General features: G+C 39.2%; 1 protein-coding gene across 4 annotated transcripts in view; it reads left to right on the top strand.

Annotated features, from left to right (window-relative positions):
- NMI (N-myc and STAT interactor) overlaps positions 1 to 17,194 on the top strand; it is a 17,908-nt gene extending 714 nt beyond the window's left edge. Inside the window, exons 2-9 of one of the 4 annotated variants that reach the window (XM_059393951.1) lie at positions 3,830 to 3,919; positions 4,844 to 4,939; positions 5,973 to 6,140; positions 9,373 to 9,535; positions 12,588 to 12,694; positions 12,782 to 12,968; positions 15,822 to 15,928; positions 16,781 to 17,194. In XM_059393951.1, coding sequence (XP_059249934.1) covers positions 3,836 to 3,919; positions 4,844 to 4,939; positions 5,973 to 6,140; positions 9,373 to 9,535; positions 12,588 to 12,694; positions 12,782 to 12,968; positions 15,822 to 15,928; positions 16,781 to 16,984 — 1,116 coding nt within the window. In that variant the 5' untranslated portion in view covers positions 3,830 to 3,835 and the 3' untranslated portion in view covers positions 16,985 to 17,194. The remainder of the gene's footprint in view (positions 1 to 3,829; positions 3,920 to 4,843; positions 4,940 to 5,972; positions 6,141 to 9,372; positions 9,536 to 12,587; positions 12,695 to 12,781; positions 12,969 to 15,821; positions 15,929 to 16,780) is intronic. The other 3 variants (XM_059393952.1, XM_059393953.1, XM_059393955.1) reach the window with 3 other exon arrangements.
- The last annotated feature ends 338 nt before the right edge of the window (positions 17,195 to 17,532 follow it).

Raw genomic sequence — 17,532 nt, 5'->3', positions numbered from 1 at the left:
CATCCCCCCACTTCCCCCCTCTCCCCTCCCCACCCCACCCGCCCCACCCGCTGCCTCTGACCTCGTGGTCTTCCTGCGGTTTGCTTAATTTCGGAGATTGAAATGTAAAGTGGTCTGTGTTTCCCCACTGTTTCAGTCGTGTCTCTCTAGAGAGATTAGGGAAACTTGATTCCTTAAGAAGATTTACTCTCCCAGCCCCGTGCAGGGTTTGGCAGTTGTGCCTCACTTTTCAGAATACTCAGGGATTTTCTCGAAAGAGACATCTAAAGGAGAATGGGATGTTTTTCTGTCTATAGAACATGCATACTTTTTTTTAAAAAACTATATTTGTGTATAACCATTTTATTAATGACCCCCTCCGTGGTTCCATCCCCTCATTTCCTTTCTTTTTGCGGCCAGGCAAGCAGGTGGAAAGATTCCGTTCTGTCTCGCCTGGGACAAAGGGATATGAGTACAGGAAGATAGGTGATGATGGGTAGTGGTGGTAACAATGACCACCGATTTAGGGGCTTAAACCCCACAATTTAGGGACACCGGAGTGGCTCAGTCGGTTGGGCGACTGCCTTTGGCTGGGGTCGTGGTGCTGGGGTCCTGGGAGCAGGTCAAACATCCAGCTCCTTGCTCTGTGGGGAGCCTGCTTCTCAGTCTGCCGGACACTCCCCGTTAGTGCTCTCTCTCTGATAAATAAATAAATAAAATCTAAAATAACAACAACAACAATAATAATAAACCAAACAACAACAAACCACAGATTTATTATTTTAACAGTCTGTAGATTACAAATCCAACCTGGATCCCACTGGCCTAAAATTAAGATGTCTGCAGGGTTGCCTTCCTTTCTGGAGGCTACTGGGAGGAATCTATTTTATGTTTTCTTTCCACCTTCTTTTATATGTTGCCCACCTTCCAGAACTTAGTGATGCCCTTTCTCTGTATAAAAAGGCAGCAACGCCGCTTCTCTCTTGACCGTTACTCTGTTGTCACACCTCACTCTGACTTTGCTCTTCTGCTTTCCTCTTTTACTTTTAAGGGTCCTCATACTTATATTGGCCCTACAGATAATTCAGAATGATTTTCATATTGAAGTCAGCTTTAATTCAATTTTAATTCAATCTACAACCTTAATTGTAATTTGACATATTCATAGATTCTGGGGATTAGGCGTAGGTATCTTTGAGAGGGCCATTGTTTTGCCTACCATATAATGACATAAAAGGAAGCCTATTAGCATACAGTCCACTTATGCAAAGAAGGAAAGTATCCAGACCCTAAATATACCAGAAAAAGTTCTAGGAATATTTCGTAGTAGTAGACTATTTATATGAGTTAAATATATTGAGAATCTTCATTACAAGCGCTTAAGAATATAGATTTTTTTTTTTTTGAAGATTTTATTTATTTGACAGACGCAGAGAGAGAGAGAGAGAAAGAGAGAGAGAGAGAGAACACAGCCTAGGGAGTGGGAAGTGAGAGAGGGAGAAGCAGGCTTCCCGCTGAGCAGGGAGCCCTATGCAGGGCTCAATCCCAGGACTCTGGGATCATGACCCGAGCCAAAGGCAAATGCTTAAGGCTGAGCCACCCAGGCACCCCAAGAATATTGATTTTTTTTAAAGCAACAAAAAAAGTTACCATTTCTGCTTTCTGGAAACGTAATAACAAAACTTCATATGCTTGGTATGTCCTGAACAGAACAAGATACCACACAATTCTGTAAATAATGAGAGTTTTCATTGTGTTTGCTTATATTATGCTCTGAATAGATGCAAGGAGGAGTGGGCATGGTCCTTGGTCTCAAGGTCATGACCATCTAGTCATGGAAAGTGACATGGGTACAAAAATGCATATGAAGTTTTGTTATTTTATAATTAATTTCTCTGGCAATGAAGAACTTGACTCCTTTTATCCTCTGTATATTTACTTACTTGAAAATCTTCTTTATGTACCTTTGGCTGCTGGAAGCTCTAGGCTTGTCTTGAATATTTTCTGACCCATAGGAAGAATCAGCCATTGTTCCAGGGAACCCTGGTTCCCTTTACTGGGGAATAGATTAGAAACCAAGATCTAGGTGCTCTCTGATCCCCTCTGTTTTTGGACATTGCTGTGTTCACACTAATTTTTTGCCAGTCTTCTGTTTTCTTTTTTTTAAGGAGGAATAAATATTTTTCCTGTTTTTTTTTTTTTCTCCCCTATAGGAATAGTGAGAATTTAGCTACTTGAAATTTTAGAGGAATATATCACAGACTGGTTATTAATGTGCCTTGAACACAATAAAAACAGTTATGATATTCCTTGATTCATTTTTGATCTGGGACCTCTCCATCTCAGCAAATTCATATGCAAGCAAATGTTCTTTACTTTTTTATGCCATAGATTCCTTCCCAGTCTGATAAAGCTCATGGACCTTTAAAAAAAACGTTTTTAAATGTATAAAGAAAAATATATATAATTACAAGGGAAATTAATTATATTGAAATATGGTTATCAGAATATTAAGTAAATTTTTAATATAGTAATATATATCACTATATTACATTATATTATAAGACCTAGTAGTGAGTTTAATAACTGCCATAATTTTGAAGGAAAATTTTACACAAACTATATTTCAGGATATCTGCAATAGTTTCAACATTTTATGAAAATATTTGTGCCGTCTTGGCGACGTTTGTTGCAGGTGCTGCAAATGCAGTGTGGCTTGTTGCCTATATCCGTATTTGAAGGGAATGCTAAATTTCAACCAGAGAGTATTAGAAGTAAAGATGTAATTTTTTTCCTGTTCCGGTGTATGGACTAGGGAGGATCTGTGAAAACTCCAGATAAGAACTTCTGTACATGTAGGGACTCTTGGGTGCCTCAGTCAGTTAAACGTAAGACTCTTGATTTCAGCCTGTGTCTTGATCTCAGAGTCGTGGCCCTGAGCCCGGCATTGGGCTCCAAGCTAGGTGTGGAGCCTACTTAAAAAAAAATTAAAAAGGGGCACCTGGGTGGCTCAGTTGGTTAAGTATCTGCCTTTGGCTCAGGTCAGGATCCCAGGGTTCTGGGATCGAGCCCCACATCGGGCTCTCTGCTCAGCAGGAAGCCTGCTTCCCCCTCTCCTGCTTCCCTCCACCTTGTGTTCCCTTTCTCGCTGCCTCTTTCTCTCTGTCAAAGAAATAAAATCTTTAAAAATTTTTTTTTAGAAAGAACTACTGTACATGTGGAGGGGTTTGGCAGGGGTGCTTTTTAGTCCATTTACATTTGGAAAATACAATAGGAAGAATTGGATTTTTAGACTTTTTCTTTTTTAAGATTTTATTTATGTATTTGACAGAGAGAGACACAGTGAGAGGGGGCACACAAGCAGCGGGAGTGGGAGAGGGAGAAGCAGGCTTCCCACTGAGCAGGGAGCCTGATGGGGGCCTCCATCCCAGGACTCTGGGAACATGACTCAAGGCAGAAGCTTAACGACTGAGCCACCCAGGCGCCCCAGAATTGGATGTTTAAATCAAAATCTTTGAAAAGACCAAAATAGTAATCTTTTAAAATGGGGTACCATATATGATTAAGATGTGAACTTCAAAGGAATATTAATACCTGTCATTTTCTATTATTGTGTTGAAAAGCAAATGATTTTTAGAATGCTTTTATATATTTATAGGTGTGAAAGTTATTTGAAATATAGACTTTGTTCAAATATAAGCCATATGATAGTAAAGACTTTGATGATAGGAAAAAGATACAGCAAAGATGAGATGTTTCTTCTTCTGTAAAATAGTAAAAGTTATTTCTTTCTTCTTGAATTTGTGTATATATACTATTTTTAAAAATATTTACTTTTTGAAATAATTAGGTAATCATGGCAGCCGATGAGGATAACAAAAAACAAGTTCTTAAGGAGCCTTTGTCAGATAAAGAATATATGAAAGATGAACAAAGAGAGGTAAATATTACTGTTAAAATTAATTTTTATCTATTAGTTTTGCAGTGAGGGATGTTTTATATATTTTTGCCCAACATTACTTTAAATTTGGGAAGATTTTAGAGTTTTTACAAAATTTGTTTCTCCATTATTCAAGCCTTGTGAAAACAATCATACTTCTATTCTTTTTCTTACAACATTAGCTGTTTTTTCTTTCCCTCCATCCTTTCTTTGATTTGCACCCAGATGTTAAGAGCTTAGTTATCAATTATATGATCAGACCCAAGAGAAGATGGAGGTTCAGGTGGCTTAAGCCACTTACCCAGGGCCATATGTCTGACATGTAAAGGCAGTTGTACTGTGGGAATCCAGCAAAAACATTTTTTAATTGCAAGTAACATATGTCCACAATTACAGTGCAATTTACTTCTTCATGTTTTAAAGATTTATTTATTTACTTTAGAGAAAGCGCATGAACAAGCCTGAGCTTGTGGCGAGGAGGGGCAGAGGGAGAGGGAGAGAGAGTCATAAGCAGTCTCTACACAGAGCACAGAATCCAACACAGAGCTCTCTGTCTCATGAACCTGAGACAATGACCTGGGCGGAAACCAAGTCGGATGCTTCCCTGACTGTGCCACCCAGATGCCCCTCTAGTGCAACTTGAAAGGCATATTGTTGTCACATAGCCAGGAAAGGAGCTGCTAAGATTCAGGTCTGGCTCTCAATCCTTGCTCTGCTAGACAAATGTCTATGGCTTTGGTCTAGTGTGAAAGGTAGTTTCCCTGCTTGTATGAAGGAGATAATAATACTTGTCAGAAGTAGGAAAATCTGCAGTGATAAGTGTGTTTTTTGGCTTTTATCAGGGTGATAGGAAGTTAGCTTCTTTAATTCATTTAGAAAAACGAGGTCAGGGGCTGTTGAATTTTTTGATGTTGTTTGTTTTAGAGATTAATTGATGAAATTGTGAAGGAAAATACTCAGTTAAAAAAGGAGATCCAAAGGCTTGAAACTGAGTTACAAGAGGCCACCGGAAACTTCCAGGTACCTCTTTTTTTTGTTTGTTTTTGTGCAGGGGGGACTTTTTCAAATGTTATTTTTATTTTTTAAAAACTTTTTTTTCAATTATTATTAACATATATTTTTTGTTTCAGGGGTACAGGTCTGTGATTCATCAGTCTTACACAATACATAGCGCTTACCATAGCACACATCCTCCCAATGTCTGTCACCCAGCCACCTCCTCCCTCCCCGCTCCCTCCACTCCAGCAACACTCAGTTTGTTTCTTGAGATTAAGAGTCTCTTACGGTTTGTCTCCCTTTCTGGTTTCTTCTTGCTTCATTTTCCTCTCTTTCCCTGTGATCCTCTGCCTTGTTTCTCAAATTTCTTACATTAGTGAGATCATATGATAAGTGTCTTTCTCTGATTGACTTATTTTGCTTAACATAATACTCTCTAGTTCCATCCACGTCATTGCAAATGGCAAGATTTCATTTTTCTGAAGGCTATTATTTCATTGTATATACATCTTCCACATCTTCTCCATCCATTTATCTGTCGATGAACATCTGGGCTCTTTCCATAGTTTGGCTATTGTGGACATTGCTGCTGTGAACATTAGGGTGCATGTCCCCCCTTTGGATCACTACATTTATATCTTTAGGGTAAATACCCAGTAGTACAATTGCTGGGTCGTAGGGTAGCTCTATTTTCAACTTTTTGAGGAACCTCCATACTGTTTTCCAGAGTGGCTACACCCGCTTGCATTCCCACCAACTGTGTAGGAGAGTTCCCCTTTCTCCCTGTCCTCGCCAACATCTGTTGTTTCCTGACTTGTTAATTTTAGCCATTCTGACTGGTGTGAGGTGGTATCTCATTGTAATTTTGATTTGTATTTCCCTGACGCCAAGTGATGTTGAGGCCTTTTTCATGTGTCTTTTGGCCATTTGGGTGTCTTTGCAGAAATGTCTGTTTATGTCTTCTGCCCATTTCTGGTTACATTATTTGTTTTTTGGGTGTTGAGTTTGGTAAGTTCTTTTTTTTTTTTTTTTGAGATTTTATTTATCCATTTGACAGACAGTGATCACAAGCAGGCAGAGAGGCAGGCAGAGAGAGAGGAAGGGAAGCAGGCTCCCCGCTGAGCAGAGAGCCCAATGTGGGGCTCGATTCCAGGACCCTGGGACCACGGCCCGAGCCAAAGGCAGAGGCTTTAACCCACTGAGCCATCCAGGTGCCCTGAGTTTGGTAAGTTCTTTATAGTTTTTGGATACTAGCCCTTTATCTGATAACGTCATTTGCAAATGTCTTCTCCCATTCTGTTGGTTGTCTTTTGGTTTTGTTGACTGTTTCCTTTGCTTTTTATCTTGATGAAGTCCCAGTAGTTCATTTTTGCCCTTGCTTCCCTTGCCTTTGGTGATGTTTCTGGGAAGAAATTGTTGTGGCTGAGATTAAAGAGGTTGCTACATGTGTTCTCCTCAAGGAATTTGATGGACTCCTATCTCAGATTTAGGTCTTTCATCTATTTTGAGTCTATTTTTGTGTGTGGTATAATAAAATGGTCCAGTTTCATTCTTCTGTATGTGACTGCCCAGTTTTCCCAACACCGTTTGTTGAAGACACTGTCTTTTTTCCTTTGGACCTTCCTTCCTGCTTTGTTGAAAATTAGTTGACCACAGAGTTGAGGGTCCATTTCTGAGTTCTCTATTCTCCTCCATTGATCTGTGTGCTTGTTTAGTGCCATCTCAGGTACCTCTTTAGCATTGGTGGTATAGTCGTGAGCATAGCTGCCTTCCAGATACCTCTTTAATGATTTTATGTATCACATTTTTAACTGACAACATTTTTCAGAAAAACCAATTTAGTTATACAAAATTCACTTTTAAAACATTGTGGTCATTGATGGCACCATTGTTTGTAATAGCCCCAAACTGAAAACAACTCAACTGTCCCTCCATAGTAGAAAGAATTATTAATTTGGGGTGTATGCACACCATGGAATCCTGCACAGCAATGGGAATGAATGGACCACAACTACGTGCAGCCACATGGACGAATTTCATAAATACAATGTTGAGCCAGAAAAGATAAAAGAGGGCACACCATATACTTGCATTTAAATAAAGCACAAAAGGAGGATGTTAGCAATTAGTATCCTGGTTACCTTCGGAGGTACCAGGCAGCCGAAGGAGGCTTCTGGGGTGTTGGTCATATTCTGACTATTGATCAGGGTTCTGGTCACATATGTGTGTGGTCGCTTTGTAAAATTTCATCTGGCTGTGCATTTCTGATAATATACTTTTTAAAAAAGATTTTATTTATTTATTTGACAGACAGAGATCACAAGTAGGCAGAGAGGCAGGCAGGGAGAGAAGAGGAAGCAGGCTCCCTGCTGAGCAGAGAGCCAGATGTGGGGCTTGATCCCAGGACCCTGGGATCATGACCTGAGCCGAAGGCAGAGGTCCTAATCCACTGAGCCACCCAGGCACCCCTGATAATACACTTTTAAAATTTATGTATATATTTTTGTTTTTCTGTGTATATATATGTTCGCTCAAAAACAAAAAAAAGATGATGGTCATGATCAGTCACTTTTGGATCAAATTCTTGTCTTCTCGGGACGCCTGGGTGGCTCAGTTGGTTAAGCAGCTGCCTTCGGCTCAGGTCATGATCCCAGCGTCCTGGGATCGAGTCCCACATCGGGCTCCTTGCTTGGCAGGGAGCCTGCTTCTCCCTCTGCCTCTGCCTGCCTCTCTGTCTGCCTGTGCTTGCTCGCTCTCTCTCCATCACTGACAAATAAATAAATAAATAATCTTTAAAAAAAAAAAAAAAAAAATTCTTGTCTTCTCACTGAGTTTCTTTATTGTTCTTCTCATGCAAGTAATTTAAATGAATTTCACAGTTAAAAAAAAAATGGTTGTATATCTTCACCGTTTAAATTCTCTCCTAAATTTTCCTGTACTTGAATTAGGCATTCACCCTTTTTTTTCCTTCATAATGACTTGTATTTTTTAAAAAATATTTTATTTATTTATTCATGAGAGATAGAGAGAGCGACAGAAAGACAGAGGCAGAGGGAGAAGCAGACTCCCCCAGGAGCAGGGAGCCTGATGCAGGATTCGATCCCAGGACCCAGGGATGATGAACTGAGCTGAAGCCAGGAGCTTAACCGACTGAGCCACCCAGGCACCCAAGAACTCACACTGTTAAAAAAAAAAAAAAATCCTGTCTTTCGTTTTAATGCTTAGAATATTGTCACTTTTTGTTTCTGAAATGGGGGCTAAGATACTGAATATCAGGAAGTGGGGTTCACCATGTGTATGAGACTTAGCGAACACTGTTACAGTTCTGGTTACTTCTCAGACTGGAGAGGAATCACTTAATCCTACAACTCAAAGGGCCTTAGGAACCGAGCCAGCTCAGCTGATCCAATTTACAGAGGACTGAAACTGTGGTCTAGGGAGCATAGGTGAGTGGCTCTTGGCCAAGTGTGCCCAAGACCGGAATCAGGCACTCTAATTCCAGAAAGCTCTCCACTTTTCAGCATTATATTGAGTACTTCCACAGTGTTGGGAAAACCTCTGCCTTTTCTCAGACACTGCCAATTATTTTTGAAATTGGATTTATGCTGATCCGAAATTCTATGTAGGTTATCTGTGAAGATATAGAACAAATGTGAGATTAGGTCAAATAACACTGAATATTTCTAACCCCTTTGTGATAACACAAACATTCTCTTTCAGCATATAAAATATGGGAAATAGAAATGCAAACAACAGATTCATTTGTGCATTTATGTATAATTGTATATGCCTGTTATTCCCAATGATTTTAAACAGATAACTACAACCATGTAAATTTATCTTTCAGATTACGAATTTTGCTGATAGTCTCCCTTCACATTTTTATAAATCTAAGTTTGATAATGGTTAAAAAGTTGATGGACAGGTGTTGGGTAAGGGAGAATTTAAATTTGATAAATGTTAAATCCTATAATTCAGGAGTCTTTGTTTTTGGATAAAATTATCTGGGTTTACTATCAAAATAAACCTGGTATATACTCAACTCTAATTTATACTGCTTTGTAGTGAGAGTAAACGTACTGTCTAATGATTCCCTGGTAAGATAGCCTGTTATTGGAACAGTTGTTTAAAAGGTGCTTAACTACAGGAATGATGTAGGATTTAGAATCGAACACTATACAATATTGGCTAGTTTAAACATTGATTAGAAAAAGTGAGAGATTATGTATTTATAATTTAATCTGGGGAATAATATTAAAGGATCAGCATCTGATTACATTACTGAGTACTTACCTAGGAAGAAGTCATTACTAAGGTTATGAAATAAGACCACACTGCATTTTGTGGGATTCTGGAATCAGTGGAGAATGAATTATTGGATGTACAAATCACATTTTCACAAGAAGGGCTTAAGTTATTTCTTACCTTGATTTTAATCAAACATTTCTGTTTATTAGATTAAAGAGGATATTCCTGAAACAAAGGTGAAATTCACATCTTTAGAGAATCCTGAGAATGACAGCCAGTTTTTAAATATCTCCTGTTCATTTCAAGTGAGCTCACAAGTTCTTTATGAGCTGCAGAAAGGACAAGCCCTTATCACCTTTGAAAAAGAAGAAGGTATGAGTAACGCTAAAAAATTTGACCATGTTACTTTTTGGAAAGCACGGAGACTTTCGGAGAGCTTTCTTCGATATTTGATCTATTGTTTTACAATTTTTATATCTATCATTTCATCTCATCTCATTGTGACATCTTGGGGCAGATAGGATTATCCCTTTTTTTTTTTTAAAGATTTTATTTATTTATTTGACAGAGAGAAATCACAAGTAGATGGAGAGGCAGGCAGAGAGAGAGAGAGAGAGGGAAGCAGGCTCCCTGTGGAGCAGAGAGCCCGATGCGGGACTGGATCCCAGGACCCTGAGATCATGACCTGAGCCGAAGGCAGTGGCTTAACCCACTGAGCCACCCAGGCGCCCAGGATTATCCCATTTTATGATGAGAAAACTGAGACATTAAGTGCCTTGAATGTGATCACTTGTTCAGAACATGACGCCTCTGGGACTCAAGCCCAGGTATTGTTATGTCCAATACCAGCATCTTTCTACACCTGCTACCTCCAAGTGATGCTAGTAATAATGTTTTAAGCTGGCAGAGCTCTACTCAGGTCTCAGAGGGTTCTCACAGACATCTCATTTTATACTCTCATGACTCTGTGAAAGCAGTACAATAGGAGAATTATTATTTACATCTTGTAACTAAGAAAACAAATTCTTGGGTGTTTAAATGACTTACCTAAGAGCACATTACTGGTGAATGGAAAAAGCCCAAGAGTCAGAGATTTGGGAAAGGGACCTGATGTTAGCTGAATCTGCCATGGTGTAGGACCCTGTTCAGCGCTGGGGGCACAATAGGACAGTCTGGCCTTCAGTGCCAACTTAGTCCATTTCTAGAGTGTGATTTGGGTTGGGTTCTTTCTGAATCTCAGATTTTTATGACAGCCTTTGTGGTAGTACCTACCTCATGGGTTGGGTTGAGTATTAAATGAGAAACGCTGACATAATATTTAGCACGGTGTCTGACACATAATAAACACCTAGTAAATAAGAGCTGTCGTTGCTACTCATTAGGAATTTTCCAGATAAAGAAACTGAAACTTTAAGAAGACGAAGAACTTGCTCAAGGTCTATATAGATAAAAATTGCAAAACTGGGAGTCAAACCCATGAGTATCCATGTGCCTTGTACTAGACCAACAGTGCCTGGAGCAGGCCACTCTTCCAGGCCTTTGGTTTTCTATTTGTCCAGTTATGGGGTGGGGTCAGATGGTCTTAAGCCTTTCCAGTGCTCAGATTCTGATAATCTAGGATTATAACTTGTATCTCCTTACACCTGGTATCTCACTATAGCCTGCAAATAAATATTAAAAAGAAAGGCATTCTAGCAGGTCAGCATGTGAACATACAGTTGGTTCACCATGGGTCCACCCTGGATCTACCTTTGAGCCGAGGGCAGAGGAGGTGGCCAAGGGCGCTGTGTTGTCCGTTGGCAATGGTAATGGGGATATAACCAAAAGACAGAAGCGAGGATTTGGGAGGCAGGGATTCTGTGCAGGAATGACCCAAGAAGGCTGGAACCAGGGTTGTCTTCAGAAACAGCTGCATCGCTGCTTCCATTCTGGGCACGGCTCTGAGGTCTTGCTCTCCTGGGACAACTTTGGGCTTATACACAATTAAACAGGAGTTGGCCTTTGATGGAGTTACAAAAGTTGAAACGCAAGTGGTCCTCTCAGCTGCGTCAGATAACCAGATGTTGGAGGTTTGGGTGGGGGGTGTGGGAGGGAAAGGGCATCATCTAAGTGTTACTTCATTGACATTTTCTGGTATTGTTGCCTGTTGTCATTAACAAACAAAAAAAATTGTAATTCAAGTTATCGAGTCATATCATGGTACAATGAGTACGAATTCCCACATGACAACGCCCTGCCTTTTAGCCCATTTCTCTCTTCCTTCAGCTGTGATGTGTGTGCTGTCTGTCATACACGCATGTGAGATTTATAAGACCGGGAGTGGGCATCTCTCATCTTCATGACAAATTAGAGTAAGCATCTTTGTATTAACAACTGAAGTGTTATAAACTCTCATGTCACACAATTAAAAATAAATGCACACCCACATGCATCTTAAACTGAAATATAGTTGCTATCTGGAGTTCTAATGATTTTTGGCATAATTACATTACTGAGCCTCTCCCATTTGCACAAATAAATTAGATTTGATAGTTTTGTGATTGGTAGAGGCTATCATTTTAGTAAAGTGATTTCAAGAGCATTTTAACAAAAGTAGAATTCCTCATTAAGTATAGCAAAAACATAGAAAAGACTCACCCTTTGAGAAGTTGACAAATGATAAATAAGATTGTCAGAATGCCACTGACCCACACAACTTTTTCCTACTTACTCAACATGGAAGAAGTTTCTGGCTGTGCTTTAATTAATGTACTAAGGGAATTCTCTCATTCTGTCAACAGGGGAGTTCTAGAGGGTGTGTGCTGTGCTGAAATAATATATGAATTTCTGAAGGCTTACCAGGCTTATCTCTTAGGAGATGAGTGTAGAACTTGATGACACTTTCGCATTATAGCTTTTTTTCCAGTTCCTGAGAAATAATTAATGCATATCACTAAGTTTAAGGTGTATGACATGATGGTTTGATTAATGTATATTGTGAAAGTGACCCAGCAAGTACAGCCAACATCCGTCTTCTCATATAGGTGCAATAGACAGAATTCCCATAAATTCAACAAAAAAGGAAAAAGATTTTTTTTTTTGCTTGTACTGAGAACACTTAGGATCTACTCTCTTAATAGTTTTCCTGTATACCACACAGCATGTTGTATGTTACATCCTTGGTACTTTTTCCTCTTATAACTAGAAGTTTTTACCTTTTGATTACTTTGTAATTATTGATGTATTTTGACATTCCAACATTAATATATTTATTTGCCACTTTGGCGGCAAGACCAATAACACTTGGAAGTCCTAGGAAAATTGTTAAAATTAGATCCTTTAAAATGAAAGGAAAGTTAAAATTTTTAGGATAATTTGTTCTTAAACTGAAAATGAAAATGTTTATTCAAGTATTGGCAGTTCATACTCCCAAATATTTTTTCAGTTGCCCAGAACATCATCAGGATGGGGAAGCACCATTTGAAGATAGAAGATGTAGATGTGGAGGTTTTGGCCAAGCCAGTTCCATTAAATTCAGGAGTCAGATTCCAGGTAACATGGGGATGATCGCCTTCTAGATTTCTATCAGGTGTGAACACTTTTCTCACCCCTGTTGCTGAGTGTGGAATGATTTCCCAGGTTCATGAAGCGTACTCTAAGGTGAAGATCAACGTTACTGAAATTCCTGACGGATTGCCCGAAGATCAGATGAGAGACAAGCTAGAACTCAGCTTTTCTAAGTCCAGAAATGGAGGCGGGGAAGTGCTCTGCGTGCAGTACGATAAGCCGTCCGGCAGTGCTGTGATCACATTCATGGAACCTGGAGGTATTCGCCCAGTTAGGCAGTTACAGAGTGCTTTACCATTTAAATTATGTTCTGCTGTTTCTTTTCTTTTCTTTTCTTTTTTTTGATTTTTTTAAAAATTTATTTGACACAGAGAGAACAAGAGTGCACAAGCAGGGGGAGAGGGAGAGGGAGAAGCAGGCTTCCCATGAGCAGGGAGCCTAACTCGGGGCTCCATCACAGGACCCCGAGATCATGACCTGAGCCGAAGGCAGATGCTTAACCCACTGAGCCACCCAGGCTCCCCCTTTCTTTTCTTTTCTACCTTTTTTAAAAAATCTATTTATTTATTTTCAAGAGTGACAGTGAGTGAGCTGGAGAGGAGTAGGGGAGAGGGATAGATACTCTTCTTTTTTTTTTTAGGGTTTTATTTATTTATTTGACAGACTGAGATCACAAGTAGGCAGAGCAGCAGGCAGAGAGAGAGAGAGAGAGAGGGAAGCAGGCTCCCCACCAAGCAGAGAGCCCAATCCAGGGCTTGATCCCAGGACCCTGAGATCATGACCTGAGCCAATGGCAGAGGCTTAACCCACTGAGCCACCCAGGCACCCTTATGAACTGCCATTCCTAAAAGTGTTCCTTTTATACTTCTTTTATTTGGAACTTAATAGATAGCATAATGAGAGAGGATTTTTTTTTTAACCTTATAAAATGGTAGAGTACTGAAAATTATTTCTGGGAACGCTCTTGAGGAATATTACGTATAATGAGTATATCAGTCTTCCTGCATCCTCATCACAGGCCAGCCAAGGAGCCAGGTGTTCAGAAGTGTATCTCCTCTGATCTGCTGCACGATTCTGGAGATAGACATTATACTCATTCTATTGAGGTGAAAACTGAGTCCTTGGAAGGGCAAATGACTTACCCCAAGTTACAGAGGGTATGTGGCAGAGAAATCTAAAAATACGTATGTATGAGACTGTCACTTCTATCCCACCTGTTTTGACAGATGAGGGTCTCTTAGGTGGAGGGAATAGATTCCGGGGAAGACAAAGGGTGATTGTAAAGAACAGTTAGACATCTGTTCCCTTTATAGATAGAAATGGATCTTTACCAAATCATCAGAGGAGGGCTTACATTCTTATGGTTAAAAATGTAGAATTCTACAGCTGCTTTTGTTAATATGTTCAAGTGATTCTCCATGTAAAAATATCTTGCTCGGGGCGCCTGGGTGGCTCAGTGGGTTAAGCCTCTGCCTTCGGCTGAGGTCATGATCTCAGGGTCCTGGGATCGGGCCCTGCATCGGGCTCTCTGCTCGGCGGGGATCCTGCTTCTCCCCACCTCTCTGCCTGCCTCTCTGCTTACTTGTGATCCCTGTCTGTCAAATAAATAAATAAAATCTTAAAAAAAAAAAAAAATCCTGCTCTAGTTAATTCAGTTTGTAGGGTTTCCCCTGGGTTTGCACATATAATAGAAATTCAGTTATACAACTGAAAAGCATTGACTGATTGTTTTTTTATAACGGAGTAATACATTCTTTTCAAAGAAAATTGAAATAAAAAAGAACATTAATTTAGCAGAAGTGGAGACATTTCATTAAAATTCCCTTTCTTCTACTATGTGGTTAGGTATGGTTAGTTGAATGTCTTTCTAGATTTTTCTGGAATTGCAGGATCATGTGGTGATGCTGTGTTTAGTGTTTTGAGGAATGGCCATACCATTTTGCACAGTGGCTGTACCATTTTATACTCCCACCAGCAATGTCCCAGGGTTTCAGTTTCTCCACATCCTCACCGATAGGGACCTGCCCTCTTAATCACTGCACCATATTGCTTCTTCCAGTTGGACTGGTGAGAGAAGAAAAAAAGTGATAGGATATTCCTAAGAACTGTTTCTGTTCAACTTTATGCAATCGGAGACATTATTATCTTTTTCCTCTCTAGGAGAAAAATGCTGCTAAAAAGAAATCTGATTATTCTTTGTGTTAGAGGAACCTGATGAATTTCTGTTATTTGCCTTCATTTCTAGATGACATTCAGATCCTCCTGTCCTTGGTTAACATCCTTATGTCAGTTTACTGAATAATAATACAGTAAACTGACATAAGGGGCTGAATAATATCATGTATTATTATTCAGTAAACTGACATAAGGATGTTAACCAAGGAGAGGAGGGATCTGAATTATAGGATAACTAAGTGATTTTATGTATGAAATATATATTATAGTAATACAGTAATTTATTATATAAGTCTATATTTTTAAAATGTATATGCATAGTATTCTTTCTTTTTTTTTTTTTTAAGATTTTTATTTATTTGTCAGCGAGACAGAGTGAGCACAGGAGCAGGGGGAATGGTTAGAGGTAGTGGTTAGGGGAGTGGTTAGAGGTAGAAGCAGGCTCTCTGCTGAGCAAGGAGCCCATTGCCTGATATGGGTCTCGATCCCAGGACCCTGCAATCATGACCTGAGCCAAAGACAGACACTTAACTAACTGAGCCACCCAGGTGTACCTATATGTATAGAATTCTAATCATAACTTCAGTTATACCTCTTGAGAAACTGGGAAACTCGCTGTCTTGTTAGGATGGGCATGTTACTCTTTGCAGATGGTTATTGCATTTTATGTAGTTCAAGATAGATCTGTCTGAGGTCATACAGCTCTCTGCATTGACTGCAGTGGATAGTTCAAGACAGGAGGATCTATTAAGCCCCATTCTTATCTGGTCTTGTATTTTTCAAAATTATATACTGTGAAGTAGATTGCAGAATTTTCAAAAACATAACCACTCAGTTCACTATTTACTGTAATGTGCTGTTTGAAGAAAGTTTTAACTTTGATTAAAAATGTCTATGGTATAAAGAAGAAAATAATTTTTTAAAAATTTACTTCTAGTTGCTGACAAGATTTTGAAAAAGAAAGACTATCCGCTTTATATAAATCAAAACTGCTATAGAGTTACTGTTTCTCCATACACAGAAACACACTTGAAAAATTTTCAGGTAAAGTCATCTCTTTTCTTTCATTTTGGGGATTTATGACTAAACCCTACCTCACAAAAAAAAAGGGAAAAGGTGTGAGTCTATTACTGTTTCATCTTTAGTGAGCAATGTCAAAATAGTTTCTTCATATCCGTTTGGTGCAAAATAAGTTTGTCTTTTAAAAAAACATTTTAATGCAAAACTGTACCTCATTTAATTTCTTACATACTTTTTAAAACTTGGAATTACTCAGATAATGGTATAATATTTTTGTTTGTGGAGACATAGCTGTATTTCTCTCATGTGTCCACTATCCTTAAAAATAATTCTTCCAGGAAGCCAGCTTCTCCCTCTCCCTCTCCCTTCTCCCCCTGCTCATGTTCCCTCTCTCGCTGTCTATCAAATAAATAAATAAAATTTTTAAAAAATATAAAAATAATTCTTCCTACTCATTTTCTCTGAACTCATTGCCTGTACCCCCAACCTATTCCTTTTTTCTGTTCCTACTTAGGTATTAAATGACACCCCCATCTACCTGGTTCACCGTCCTGAAAGTTACAACTCATGCTGAATTCTTCATTTTGCTTTATCTCTCGCATTCGTTTGGTCACTGGCATCTCTGACTACCACTTTCATGGCCTTTCTGTCCATAGAGATGCCCGTCTTTCCTCTATTTATCATAGTGCCATCAGCGTTATCTTTCTGAAATTCCGATCTGACTTGGATATTCTCTTGCATGAAACAGCTTACTAAGGCTCCTGGTCTCTTCTAAGATAAGGTCCAAAATATGCAGCAGAGCTCTATAAATCTAAAGTTCTGCAATTCGAAGCTCTCAGAAAATTTTTTCTTTATCTTCCTAATTTTCCTTTTCAGGTGTTTTCAGGAATATCAGAGAGGACAGTGCTTCTGACTGGGCTGGAAGAACTTCAGATGACGGATATAGAACTTTTAGAGGATTTAGTTAACATTCATTTCCAACGGGAAATGAACGGAGGTGGAGAGGTGGAAGTGGTCAAATGTTCTCTAGGTCAACCTTGCATCGCATACTTTGAGGAAGAGAGGAATGGAATGATCTGAATATTAGAGCCTGTGAGCCCAAATCACTGCCAGTATGTGACAAAAATGGATATCCCTTTCCCTTTAAAGAATGAAGTCTTTTCATTCTTTAGTGGCCCTTTATTCTTAGATACAAAATATCCATGTTTCTGAATTCTTTGTTTCAAACCCTGTTGCATGCTTACCAATGCAGTAAGTGCACTATATTAAAAAGTTTTGTTTGTTCATAAATTATGTGGATTGGTGCCATGTCCGTTGAAATCAACCATAAGTGATGCAATTGTCCCCCTGCTGTGTTGGCTCATTTTGTAATGGGCATATGGGCCAATTGTCTCTTGGCCCCAAATCCACCAATATGCAGACTTGACTCTTAACCTTTCCTGAAAGAAACGTTACATTCAGCTGTTTGTGATTTCCATAGACTTGGACTTTCAAGGGACTTCAAGAACAATGATTTCCCACTTTCCCCTTATATAGCATCTTCCCCCACAGGCCCAGATATATTTTTCAGAGCTGAGTGTGGTCTTTCTTTCTTTCTTTTTTTTTTTTTTTCAAGATTTTATTTATTT

The sequence above is a fragment of the Mustela nigripes genome, chromosome 3 (genome assembly GCF_022355385.1).
Source record: "Mustela nigripes isolate SB6536 chromosome 3, MUSNIG.SB6536, whole genome shotgun sequence".
Lineage (NCBI taxonomy): Eukaryota > Metazoa > Chordata > Mammalia > Carnivora > Mustelidae > Mustela > Mustela nigripes.
The sequence above is the reverse complement of the archived record's forward strand: the minus strand, read 5'-3'. Positions and strand labels throughout refer to the sequence as shown.